Source organism: Empidonax traillii, unplaced genomic scaffold (assembly GCF_003031625.1).
Source record: "Empidonax traillii isolate 1590-97213 ecotype Southwest subspecies unplaced genomic scaffold, ASM303162v1 scaffold159:size1039807, whole genome shotgun sequence".
Taxonomy (NCBI): domain Eukaryota; kingdom Metazoa; phylum Chordata; class Aves; order Passeriformes; family Tyrannidae; genus Empidonax; species Empidonax traillii.
Window position 1 is genome coordinate 976,048 of NW_020955352.1, and position 14,171 is coordinate 990,218.

General features: G+C 46.9%; 1 protein-coding gene across 2 annotated transcripts in view; it reads right to left on the minus strand.

Annotated features, from left to right (window-relative positions):
• Positions 1-14,171, minus strand: part of NFAM1 (NFAT activating protein with ITAM motif 1) — a 54,406-nt gene that overhangs the window by 25,795 nt on the left and 14,440 nt on the right. Inside the window, exons 2-3 of one of the 2 annotated variants that reach the window (XM_027885057.1) lie at positions 8,231-8,355; positions 4,398-5,004 (exon numbers count right to left, since the gene is read on the minus strand). In XM_027885057.1, coding sequence (XP_027740858.1) covers positions 4,398-4,938 — 541 coding nt within the window. In that variant the 5' untranslated portion in view covers positions 4,939-5,004; positions 8,231-8,355. Of the gene's footprint in view, positions 1-4,397; positions 5,005-8,230; positions 8,356-14,171 lie in introns of those variants that run through there. The other variant, XM_027885059.1, reaches the window with a different exon arrangement.

The following is a 14,171-nucleotide window of genomic DNA, read 5'->3' on the forward strand; positions in this document are numbered from 1 at the left end:
AGGTGCTGCCTCAATTCCCATTTAATCCCTTTTTGTACCCACGGAGAGGTTAGCCTGTGTCCTGTAGCAGGGGCTTCCACAGCTTAAGCTGCACTTCACGTGAAGAAATGTCTCCTTTTGGATCTTGCACTTGAGTATTTCATCAAATGCCTCCTTGGGTTTTTAGGAAAACACACACACGTGGTCACCTAATCCATGGCATTTAGGCTTCACAGATCTCTGTCACAGACCTCAGCCATCTCTTTTCTGGATGAAGAGTCCTAGTCTATAGAGCCAGCCCTTGCACGGGAAGCGTTTGGAAGTACTCCGCTTTGCCTGAATCAAAACCCCAGCTCTGCCAGCCCCAGCTGAGATCAGAAGGCAGCAGGAGCATGCTGAGACCTAGGCAGCTCTGCAGGGAGGCATCGGGAGTTGCAGAGCAGCTCTGCCACATCTCCCTCTCCCTTGACACCTGCTTTCTCTCTGAAGCCTGCCCTCAGTAACGCAGCCTTTGCACCAGGGACTGGCGCAAGACAAGCAGAAAGCTCCAGTGCATGCAGCTGGTATAACTGTACAGATGCCAAACATCTAGAGAATCGTTGCAAAATGACCTCAGTCAGAGAAGACAACACATTTGCCTAGCCAAGGTATGTTGTAAATTAAGGGGTTTGGCACATTTTAATGATACAAACACACATTTTCGGAGGGACATCAGGGTAGGGGTCAAAACTGAGACCCAGCTGTGTGTACACAGGCTTTACTTTGAAGCTTGACTACCTAAGAAATCTCATTTCCAAACACTGAGGATATCCAAACGCTAATACATTTTTTTAAGTGCTTTTGCACAAATTTGTGTTTTTTGGTGAATCCTGAATTCCTAACAACATACAGACCCTTATGTCAGAGGTAATCAAGTATTATTACAAGAGCTGCTGGCTGTGGGGCCCCTCTTGAGCACACACATGGGTACATATGGAAGTTATTAGCAAGTTTTAGTGAAGGATTTTGGGAAATTAACCCCTGGGGCTCCAGAGCACAGCTAACAGACAGCTAGTTGGGACCAGACGAAGAGCAGTTTCCTGCTGGATGCCTGTGGCATGTTGGGACTGAAATCCAGGCCCTTTGCAGCACGATAGAGGAAGCCCCTCTCACAAGGACTAAACTTTTCAACTTCTGCTGTTAAGAATGATTGAAAAAAACCATCTGTGAGGCTGTGTAAGTTTCCTCAGCAAAGTGAAATGAGTCAGCTGGAGAAATGTATAACATAACTTATAAAAATGCAAACAATTTTCTTCTATTCCCCGAATGGTGCTCAAGAGGTTGTGAGGAAGTTTGCAATTTCTTTATAAGTCTCTTTAGGAGCCACCAAAAGAAACATTTGGACACAGACCACCAGGAGATGCTCCTACGTGACAGGGGGACCAGTTCAGAGGCAGGCTGATTAAACTGATCATCACCCACTCATTAATGAAAGCAGCAGGCTAGTGTTTGCAGTCACCCTGTGGAAGTAAATTCTTACAGTTTTGCTTTGCACATCCTTTTTTCTCAAGAGCTGAAAGAAAAAGGTTTCTCTTCCAACATCCAAGCAGAAAATGAAGGACTCTTAACGTTTACCTCAGCCAATGCACTTTTCACTTTTCTGTTCCTCCCAAACTGATTTCCTTTCTTGCACCAATCCTGATCTGCAAAGTGACCTCTCCTTGGGAATAATGAGGATACTCACACATAATGTGCCTTAAACTTCCACAATATAACAATGCTTGGCAGTAATTCACTGCTTTTCATCCACAGATCTCAAATCAATTCGCTGCAGCCCTGCATGCAATTGACTTACTTGTAAGACTGAGACAAGCGCTTGCTGTGCAATTAAAAAAAAAAAAAAAAAAAAAAGGCACAAAATAAAGTAGACTTTATTCAAATCCAAACTATTTCCTTCTCCCGTGGTGCGATTTTCCTAAAGTGCAATCCAGGCAGCAAATAGGGCTCTTCTGCAGCCCCCAGCCATACTACCCAAGATGCTCATTTGCGGCCAAATGAGAACAGTTCACAGCCAGGTCAGAGCAATCCAGTTAGAAGGCTCTTCCCTCAGTGAGGTATAACCATGGCCAGAAAACAGCAGCATTCCTGTGCTCGGTTCTAAACATGGAAGAAATTAGCCTGCTCCTTCCCCCCTCCCAGCTTTCCAAATGGAAGGCAGGAAAGCAGCCAAGGCACCTCAGCAAAGACACCCCCAAGAAAGAAAAGGTTGGAGGGGATGGGCATGATGCCTGGGGCAGCAGATCCAATCCCACTCCTCCACGGCAAGCAGAGAGGAAGGGCAGCTCTGTGGCTGACCCTGCCGAGGCAGGGGCTTCAACCAAGAGCCAGGGAACTGTCCCAAAGGTGCCCAGAGCCACCCAAGATGCTGACAGCAAGCAACAGTATGCCCGCGTGCCAGCCGCCACAGGGCACGCAAACCCTTCAGTAGTGAACGATACCAGCCAGCGCTTCTGCACTGGGCTGAGAGACACAGCAGCTGCAGGGCCACCGCGTTGCCCCTGGCCTCCCTGAGGCTGAGGAGCAGGCAGCATGGAGAAGATTGCCACTTCCCTAGCACTTATTTAACTACCTTGGTTCATAAACCTATGCCCCGAGACAGGAGGCCAGGCATCTTGCCACCAGTGGAGAGACAGAGCCCTCCAGAGAATAATTCAGAGTGTCTAAGTTAGGCTGCTGTGATGAATCACAGCCTGTATCTCTCTCTCTGTGCTGACCACACGCTTTAGTTCCTCAGATAAGATACCTGAAGACAAAAGAGCAAATTCAGTGTAATCTCTCCCCATGTTCAGCTTTTTTCTCCCATACAGGTCTGAGGGGGAAAGTCAGCATGAGCTCAGCAGGCTGCCTGCCCAGCTACAGATGCTTGGCAACATGCAAAACAGTTTGGCTCAACTTTTACAGCATCTGAATTTCTCCTTTCATGTAGCTGTTTTCAGTCACTTACTTAGAAGACATACCTGCCCGTATCCCCGAAATGAACCATGACGTTATTCAAGCCAACTCTGTTCCTCTCATTTGTATGCATCCTTGCCAGCTCCAGTTCACTGATGCTGTGCCTTGTTCTAGGATCTTGAATTACTCACAGTCTTTCGAACACTCAGTGCAAATTTTAAGGTACTAACAATATTTTCTAAAAACGCAGGGGTGAGATTTTCAGAAGTATTCTCTGTTTAGAAAGTTCTTCAATTAATTACACTATAAGATTAATTAAGTTTAATGTTCCCAGCTATGACCACTCATTTATGCGCTGCTTTTGGTCTTTATAAGAAATTCAGTTGTTCAGTTTCAGCCTGACTGCCATGCCTTGGCACTAAACTAACTGGGTTTTCAGCACTGCAAGGGAAAGAAGATATCTCCGTGCATTCACTGACTTTTAAAAATCAATATAAAAACATGTTTATTAAAATTTTAGAAGTTTTATATAAAAAAATCTTTGCCTTTTTGGAGGCAAAACCAAAACATCTTCTGATGCTCGATAGATGGCAGCAGCTCACTATCACATGAGCATAAGAAAGGGCACTGGATCCCATCTCCTCACACCCTCCCAGAGTAGACACAACTCTCCAGATGAGGGTTACCTCTGCAGGAATGCCATGCCCTTAGAACAGCATAACCCATCTGTACTCACAAAAATCCGATTAAATAAAGCAAACGCAAAAGCCAGTGAAGCTGCCTGTATCGTACATGGCTGCAGTGGTTTCACCCTGGTGCAAACGCTGGCCTCTGAAGTAGCTGGCATCCCATTTGAGCTGCAAGTAGTGAAACGTGCTCTCGCTCCGCCCCAGCTTCGTGGGGATCCAGTCAGCCCAGGGGTCCTGCCCACTGATGTCCAAGCTGCACTGCTGTGGGACTGGACTCAGCTGCACCACTTCACAAGGGTAGGTCTGAAGCAGAAATGAGCTCAAGCACTTTGGGGTAGAAGAAAACACGGGGCTGACCTGGTAGGACAGGCAAGTCATCTTCTTCTGAAGCTTTGAAGTTATAAATGGAGCCAAGAGCAGGACTTAGTGGTGGTGGAAATCTCCAGGTTTGGCTTTACCCCAGGCATCTCTGGAAAAAGTCACACACTGTGCACTTATGAGAACACATCAGTCACAGCCAGTAGGTTCAAGCCCTGCTTCCCCCTGCCCTCACCTTTCCTCTGCCAGCAGCCAGTCCAGCGCCATCGGCGTGGCACACATCCCACCAGCACAGCCACATAACAAGCATCTCCCTTCGTCTCCCACATTTACAGCATCATCTCCCAGCCCAGGACAGAGAAGGGCTGGGGACAATGCTCCCCTCTGACCCTCCCCTTCCATCCAGGGGTGAAACCACCTCATCCCTCAGACACATCCCCAAGGAGGCCCCCAGCTGTGCTCTGTCCCCCGTCACGGCACCAGCGGGGAGGTTTCGGTAGCACAGTTCTCGCAGGGTGGGCACTGTCCGGCGGCTCCGGCACAGGGGCTCAGAGAAGACCAGGGGGGTTCCCCCCATCTCATCAAAGTGTAAGGGGTTGTTCCGGGTCCCTGCCACCACCAGCTCCAGCAGCTGGACCACACAGTCTGAAAACCAGTTCTTCAGGCGGAAATAGCCCTCCTGGAAAGAGATTCGGAGGCTGACGGGCCCCGTTGGCATCCGCACACTCAGGCTGAACAAGCAGTTCCCCTGCGAGCTGTCCCGCACCAAGTAGGTGCCTACAGGCTCCCGCTGGAGCTTGGCATGGGCCTCCCCCACGGACAAAGGGCCCCAGTAGAAGTCACTGGCCTGGAGGATATTAAGGGATCGCTCCAGGACCTCCCACTCGCAGCTGCGAAACATCCGGAAACGATCGGGCAAGCCGGGTGGCGCGGGGCTGGGGAGAACGCTCCGATGCTGCCTTTGCAGACGAGAAACAGTGGTGTGCGTGTTGTGCAGATCATCTGGCCTCCCTCTGATCATCTCTCATAGAGCCCATGGATCCTGGAAAGATGCTGCCTTTACCATTCTTCCTCCTTTGCATCCAGCCTGTGGGACAGAAGGAGAGTGAGGCAAACCCAATATCTTCTTCTACCTGGGCAAGTGAAGACCCTTCACAAGGGAGAAAGACCAGCAAGAGTACCAAACAGGGTACCAAGGAACTACTGTATGTCACCAATCCCTAGCAGCACCAAGGATATATGTGCAGGAAGGGTCCAGCTGGGTCTCCACCAGCAAAAGGTGGCACCTTGCAGAGCTCTGCATTCATTGGTTTCTGTGATTTACAGCCTCAGAAGGCTTGTTTGAACCTAGATGATCTTGTAATTTCAGGATTTCCCCTGTAGGATGCTTTGGGGTTTTTCAAAGTGGCCTTGAGACAGGAAAAGGGAAATGACACCCCAAATCAGAAGGAAAAAAATTCACAAAGCAGTAAAGTATAATTTACTTTGTCATTCAATGAAAGGTAGAAAGGTTTCTTTGCACCTCTCTGACGCTTTCTCCAGTAAAAGGATTTAGAAGAAACAGAAAATGGGAATAAGTCTTTCCTACCAAACCCCATGAACTACTCTCTCATCCCATGACATGCCTGTTTCACTATGTTAGGAGAAACCAAAAGGTCTCAGATCAAGACCCTTTCAAGAAATGTTACAACATCAACTTCAGGGCCGGGACTGCCACAAATGAGGCCACTTAACACTGGTACCAGACGCTACTGATGCCCTTCCAGCTCCTTAACTTCTCTTTCTTCCAGAAGGACATCTCTCCCTGCCCGCAGACAATGCTGCCCACTCCCAGTCACCGTCCTCTGCTCATGAACTGTCACGACCCCGTTCATCTCCTGCACCTTGTGTTATCACCAGGCTGTCTGTTTTCAGAAATGCAAATTTCTGAACTCAGTGTTGCCATCAGCCATCCAAGTCACTTCAATTATATATTAAAAAAGTACATATTCTGAATGTGTGTGTGCTCACAAACATAAAAACCACAGCCCTAAGCCAGAGGCTCGTTCTATGCAAGAAGCTGAGCTGTAACATACCACTTCCCCAGGCCTGACAAGTCAGTGGCTCGCCACCAAATCCTGCCCTCGGTCCCTTGACATACTCCATTAACCCAGTCATACTCGCTCACAGCATAGCCATGCTTGGAGCAGGACAGACTGCTGACACACAGCCTACAGCGCTGGGAGAGACACACTTCATCTCCAGCAGTCCCTCCGCACGGCAGACTTGCAGGAGCACTGGGGCTCACAGCAGGCAGGCAGCCCCCAGGGAATGTGCAGGGACTTGTGGAGAGCTTGCTCTGGAGGGAGAGCTTTGTGTTGAGCTTAGCTCCTTGCAAGATTCCGCTGTCTCACACACTTTGCCAGCTATTCAAAAGCCTCCCGTTCTGTTTGGTGCTCGAGCCAACTGGATGGCCATGCAGAGCCCACTCTGCCCCTGGGGAGAGGACACAGAGCAGCAGGGCCAAACATCTGTCCTTCACACGGGCACAGTAGTTTTGGAAAGGAGGCATGTGCCTGCCAATGCCTTGCCTACAGTCACCTTTTCTCGATTAACATCTGTCTCAATACTTAACAGTAATACCAATAATTTAGCAGTCAGGCACATGGCACTCCATACATAAGAGCAATAAACATCCTTTCCAAGAACAGCCTGGGAAGTTTCTCCAGTTTCCAGCCCTGTGATTTGCAGTCCTCAAGCTGCTAATGTTCCTGGTACTGCTCTGAATGCTGTTGATCCTGCCCTTTAGCTACATGTCACAGCAGGAGGGAAATTCCACACTTAGAGAAAGGTGGGAGGGGTAGGAAGGAGTTAATCAACTTGGGTTTTTTATTTTTCCATTAAAAAAAAAAGGCAGCAGTTAAAAGCTGCTCGAGCCGTTCAGCAGGTCAGAATAAATCTTAGGGGAAAGTGATTTAGTGAGCAGAATGCAAGTAAACACAGTCACCACGTGCAGCAACTAGGGCCATCTATCACCACTGAAAACTCAGCACAGCAGGCGCCACAAGAAGTTGCATTATCTCTGTCCCTTTCCTTCTCCTCTGCTGGGCGCTGAAGCTATAGGGCTCACTGACAATAGCTCCTATAGAAAAAGAAGGTCATCTGCCAGATGCCTCCAGGGCTGCAGATATAGCCTCGAGAGGACTGAGAAAGGAGACTTCCTAAACAGCAACTTCTCTTGGGTCCAAACAGAAATTTTGTCACTTTCATGGGTCAAGGATGAACAATTAATTCAAGCAAGTAAACAGAAGCAGGCAGCTGTCTTTCATTTCCAGGCTAGTTTTAAATGCAACATTTAAATATATCATTTGTTTAAGGCTGCAGATGCTATTTGACAGGGAAAAAAAACAAAAACAAAACAAACTGCTTTGTCTCAGTTTTCAACCTTGAGTCATTCACCCAAGTCCTTTAAGAAAAATCCACTGCTACTAGAAATCTCACTGACTAAGAACTGAGGCTGTGTCATCATTTCGAATTCAAAGTAAATGCAAAAATAGCACCTTGACAATTTGTTCACTCGGTTTGAAATCTACATATGGGTCAGAGCCTCAGATGGAGGGAATTTGTTTAGCTTCAGTGACCCATTTCCAAGAGAGAACTGCCTGGCCTGCAGCGCAGCATTACTTATACTAATATTAGCTCTAGAAGTGCTTCCTGATACTACCTCTAATGTTCAGTTTTAATGGGTCAACAAGTCCTACATGTACATGGCCTCCCACATCAAGGAGGATGTGCAGACTCAGGACTAGGAATAAGCCAACCCAGGGGTGTGGGGTATAATGAAACACACATGCATATTTAGTTCTGCTTCTAATTTGCCACACCACAATTTGCTTTCCCTCTTCTCCCCTCCAAAAAAAGCCCCAAAAAACCCCCAACGTTCAAACAAGTTACTACCTCCCTAATGCAAGTCACAACAGTGCTTGAATTCAAAGCAATATACCCTAAAAAGCTAGTGTCCCACTAATTAAAAGGCTGGATAAGTTTTCCCAGAGCTTCTGATTTACTGCAAGTTCAAGAGCTTTTCAAAATAAGTGCTCTTGACACAGGGCATTCTGTTTTTCTCCTCACTCACGACCCGGGCAAGGCAGCATATTTCATATAAGGAAACAGTTCTAGTAAACCAGGGGACTGTACACGGCATCTGGTGTCAGCCAAGCCAGCCCTGCACCCTGGGGCTTGACAAATCTGGCATGTTCAGCAGCAGCCTCAAGTACTCAGCTATGATGCATTCTATGATGCTCTCTTCTTCCAGGACGCTTGAGAAAGCTTACCTCTTTGTCTTTACTGGCCATAGGGATGAGTTTCTAGATGTCAGGCCTGGAAGTGGTCCAAATTCAAAAGCTCCGATGCAGCACTTCCCAGTTTTTGCACAGTTTTACTTAAGAGCAGATCCGTCCTTTGAAAAGAAAGAGATGTCCATCAAGCAGGTGACTAAGCCCATTAGTTTGCCATAATGTGGATCTAAAATACAACAAAGCTGGGGACAAGTTGTCTGTCTCAATGTCTTTGATCTGTATTACTGTAGAAGCACTTTAGATAGCAACAGAGAAAGTGGATTATTGCTGCTGTTATTATTGTTGCTACTTACAAAGCCGTGAGCTGGTTAGGTCCAGGCAGCTCACAGATGGCTTAAGGACAAATGGAAAGACCATAAAGGTGCCATCATCTTCTGGAAGGGGGAACCATAAAACCACAAATGTTAAGAGATGATGGCAACGGGAACAAGCTTAAGGATTCAGAACAGTAAACTCCAGCTTGTGCTCAATACAACACAAAACATTTAGAGTATCTTATTTGACACCATATAGCCATTCAAGTGACCCACTAAATTCTGACCCACACTCACCTGCCCTGCTCTCAGTACTTTTCTTTCTCATCTCACAGATGGAAAACCAAACCCACCGACCTGGTGGAGCAGCAGACTATCACATGTGCAATTGTTTGTCTGTCACTGGATCCATCAGCAAGTTGCAAAAACAATTCCAGCTTTCTGTATGCCTTTCAGAGGCAGTCCCTCTACTGCTTCACTTATACCCACATAACCTCACTTCTCTGCATCCTCCCCAGCAGAGTCCAGACTGGGCACACACTTCACAAGCTATGTTGACTTGCAGATAGCAGAACTGCAGATCTATCCCATTACTACGCATTATTAATTCCCATTTTTAACTTTTCATTACCATTCCATTCAGCTTTGACATCTCCCAGATAGCAACCCTGCAGTTCCCAGAGCAGTTAGAAGGAGGCTGGGTTAATTCAGAAAAGCTCTTCCTGAGGTACCCTGCAAGCCCTTGCAGCAGTGTCCCATTCCAGGCAGCAGAGCCTGAGCAGACATCTCTGCTTGCACGTCTGCATCCCACAGAAATGCGCTGCCTACTGATTTGTGGTTGGGGAGGATGTTTCAAAGGAAAGCTTGAGCAAAAGGCTGGAAGAAACCTCCCTGATAAGAGCCAAGCACGCAGCGCTGGGTTTTAATGGTGGGCCAGCTTCGTTCCCATAGCCGCCACCGCCTGCCACACACTGGCACTGTTTTGCACCCTGCCACCATCACTGCCGTGGTGCATGGTCACACCAATGCCCCTCGTCATGAGCACCCTACCATAGCCAAGGTGACCAGGATCGGTCCAGAAATGGATCATGGAGAGGGGAGGGAAAGGAGATGCACAGACAGACGTGCCAAAGAGCACAGAGGGAGCTGTGGTTAGGGGAGGAATGTGGCCCAGCTCAGCTAAGAGGACCAATGTTAATCACAGCCAATTCCTCCAGCACAAAGCAGGCCTCAGAGACATTGCAGTTCCCTCTATCTTTTATGCCATGGCTATAAATAGCTTGATGTGAGGCTGCCGTTATGTCTGATACATGAGGGAATACATGGAAAAAAAGAAACCAACCCACACCACACATACATACCCCAAGCCAAAACTGCATTTCCCTACACAACCAGCATTCAAAAATGCAACATTTAATAAAATAAAATAAGATGAGGTAGCACACACATTGTTCAAGTTCCTACTTCCACACAGTACAGACAAAGAGCAGGAAGATCCTGCATGCGGTCTCCAGAAATCAGCAGCTGGACACCTTGCGAGAGGACTGGCCTTATCAAACACTTCCCAACATTTTGAGGCTGGAGAAGATACTTCAAAAACCACAAATAACTTCCCATGGATCTGATATTCATGTTTTGTACTTACCGTATTTTTCTACGATGTGTGTTTTCTGAATTAATGTGGCACTTTGTTGCTATGGGCTGAAAGATTTACCCCAAGAAAACCAACAAGACAATGTGATATGTGCCAAATATTCTTCAAGGTAGGGAAGTCTTCAAGCATGTTTGGTTTCTCCATAACATGCTTTTAAAAACTCAACAAGGTGGCAGTTTACAGGAAAAGCTAAATGCCTTTACTGGGATAATTGAAAGAGCTGGAAGACAGACCCCCCTTTTCAGGGTCCCCTCCTTACACCTCAGAAATACTATGTACATTCAGAACTACTTCCAAATAAGAGAGCCTATTCCTCATTGAAATAGCCCAATGTGAAACTGTAATCCTGCCATTTCATAATAACACAGAAGCCACATCGCTTCCCTGAACTCAAAGGCTGCCAAGAACTACCAAAACTAGCATCTGACTTCTGGCAAAGACAGCTTCTTTTGGAGACCGAATTATTTATGCCTTCCCCCGTAACTGGGGAAAAGAGAATTTAAAAAAAAAAAGAAAAAAAAGAAAAAAAAAAGGAAATCAAGAGAGGGTACTACCAAGTTCCAAAGCTGCAGCTGAGCCTATCTGGCCATGGCTCAAGCAAAGAGAGTTGTTGCTTACCTCTGGCCAAGAGCATTTTTGGTAAGTGAGGGAAGCCCAGTCGCATTGCTCCTGACCTTTGCAGTTCCACAGAGCAGCCATTCCCGTGAATGTTAGTGCTGCAGAGCTACACAAAACCTCAGCTCTGCACTCGGCCAGGGAACGCAGCCTCCGTGTTGCCTTCTCTCCCTTCACACCACCCGAACCCCTGGGAAGGTGGCTGGGGCTCTCCCCAGTTTGGGGGCTGAAACAAGGAGATGGGGAAGGACATGATGAGAAAGAAAAAGAAGCCAAGATAACAGCAGTCCCTTATGACTCCCTCCTTGAAATGCTCTGTCCCATCTTCCTGCTGAGAGGGGTATCAAGGGGAAGGAGGTAGCGATGCCCAGGGCTGCATCCTTGCCCTCTGTTGGAGGAGAGCTCTGCATCTACTCATCATGGCTCCTCAGGTCAGCACCATAGATACATATCCTATGTTCCAGTCTCTTGGCTAAACTGACTTTTTTCAGTTGTTCCAGAACCCTGTTTGAGGAAATGAGTAAATCCTGAGAAGCAAAGGCCATCGGTGGTCCCTTCGATGGCCACGGCTTCTTATCAAAACAATCGCATTTAGCCGGAAAGAAAGTCAAAGCAGCAGCAAACTCTGAGAAATGAGCAGTGCCTGGCCTGCAGATAAAACTGGCTCGATATCCTGATCAGAACTATGATGTCAGAGAAGAGTCCCAGGTGCTCAACCAACACCAGGCAGAGCACAGGGGGACAGTGGAGAGACCCTGCCTTGGCTCTTCAGAAGGACCAGCTTCAGAAGATGTGAGAGGCCACTAAGCAGAACCAGCTACTGTGCCTTCAGAGGAAGGGGCGAGGGTCAGAAAGCACAAACACATCACAACACGGGGTTTTATAATGGGGGATTTCCAACACGCAAAATAAAGAAACTAGTCCTGAGAGTTAAAAGTGAAAAGAATAATAAAAAACAAACAAACAAACAAACACGTAATGAGAGGTTATTTAGGAAATCTTAAAGTGGCAGAGCATGCAGACCTCCCACAAAGAATGATGCAGAGGCACTGCCTGGCTAAGAGGGCAGGCCTGGGGGACAGCACAGGTCACACTGTAGGTATTAGCTGTAGATGCACCAGCTTGCAAGGGCATCCACTGTGGATCAGAGACATCAAACACAGACACTACAAAACAATAGTCCCTGTCCAAATCTCTCTACAACCTTCTCTATAATCCTTCAGAAGATGACAAGATAATCCTGGAGGAGCCATTATAAAGGAATATAAATTACTGACATTAGGGAACAAACTTATATGAGGATGACTGTCATGAAACTGGGATAGTAGGTGGCCAAGATAAACAAAACAAAACCCAGAAAACAAAATACGGCATTTTCAGTTTATCAAAAACAGAAAACCTCTGGGGGAATCATTTAGTCGACTGGGATACCAGCAAGTGGGGACAGGGATACTGCAGAAAAGCTACACGGGCAAGTGGGCATTATCTTTTTTTTTGCACAGGATGTTGAGGAGATTTCCCAGTATTTAATGTTGTTTAATGTGAAGGGAAAAAAAGGGGGTGCTGTATCAGAACTGATGAGGAAAGGTGATATTAGAGTAGAAAGTCAGCTGGGCACCATGGACTGTACCCAGGGATTTTGAATTGGAAATGGATGGTTGAGATGCAAAGATGCTCAATTAAATCAGCTGCACTGCCAATTGCCAGAGGGCTGCAGGTACTGGAAGGAACTTTTTTGGACATGTACTGCTAACACAGGAGCAGCAGCTCAGGGCTACATGATGTGGGGGAGAGGCAATCCCCAGACAGAGTTCCCCATCAGGCAGATGGTATCTGAAGAAGCAACAGATGACAGGACACACTTTGTGCTTCCCCAAAGTCTCCATTCCAGAAACAAGTCAAAAAGCAAGACATGGTACATGAGCTAAAGAGCCATCCCAGGACCTGTAAAGCAAATGGATAGAAGACACGGAACAGTCACGCCAAGGGGTGAATGGGAGGTGTAAAAGAGGTGTCCGGAGGAAACCAAGGCACTTCAGCCCCTGCACATCTGGTCACCTCTCTGCCACCCTCCCAGCCTCTTCATCTTCCCCCTGGATCAACTTAGCCCACTTTGTGGGGCATCCCTCCCCACTCAACAGGTTGGTAGGCACAAGCAGCCCAAAGCCTCTCCCAGCTCTGATGCAAGCAAGTCCCTTCCCCCTGCCCACACAAACTCACACGGTGACCCAGGTCCCTTTCTAGAACTGTCTCTCCCTGTCTTCAAGCTGCCTTTACCCACAACATCTCAAATCCCCCAGGTCTAAGCTTGCCCCTCAGCAGGCAGCTTACAACCTCATGTTACTTACATCTAGGCAGCCAGCTCGAAATGTGGTGAGCCCCCTCGTCACCTTCCCAGGGCAAACAGTAACAAAATCACTTCACTCTCTACAGGCAAGAGAAGTCAGAGGTCACTCAAAATTCATCAGGCTGGGAAGCACCAAGACTCTGTCCCGACAAACGCAAACACACACAGGCTTGTAGGAAAACCATCTGGGTCTATATTTTCAAGAGTGATAAATTAAGTGGCGCAGCTGACCAATGAGCCGAGTAACAGTGCTGAGGGTTCGTTAAGGAAAGCTCTAGCTCTGAATGCAAAAGCATTCATTAAAAAACCAAGACGCAAACACGAGTGTGAGGTTGCAAAATGGATGGGTGGGAACGTAACAGTAATGTCACCACCTAAGATAATACAGTCGGTTCCAGTCACCTCAAATAAAAACAGAAAGAGCTGAAACAAAGATGATGGCCCTAAATATAGGTGATGAGAAGTCAAATGTAAGTGTACAGAGAGACAAGGGTGAAACTTCATGCTCAGTTTAGAGAGCAGATACAAGGGGATTCCAGAGGAAGATACAGTACAATCAGGACATTCCTTTTGTGTTCTTTTATAAAACTAGATGAGAGGAAGTTCAAAGGTGACCGAGATTGAAAAGTAACTAATTTTAAAACTCATAAAAGGAAAAACTCCAGTCATATAGACATTAAATGCTGCTTCTGGGGAAAGTGAGAGAGCTGATCTGAGGAGTCTCATTTCTCTTCTTTCTCAAATGCCTCTGCTTTGTTTCTGTGCAGTACCCACCACATTATGCTTTAGCAGACCTTAGGCAGAGGAATCCAGCAGCAAAGGACTGGGTTTTTTAGCAATGCCTTTTTAAGACACCTCTTAAGCATTCAAACCTGACATTCAAACCTAAGGGAAGCTCAGCTCAAGGTATAAACGTTCTTTAGTCATGCAAAACTGAAGTAGTAAACAAGGGTATATAATGTCACCATGAGAAACCAATTATGGACCTGCTGCAGAATAGTTAAAGTAGCTCTGCCCATTTTTTCCTCATTCTTTAGTGACTAAAAA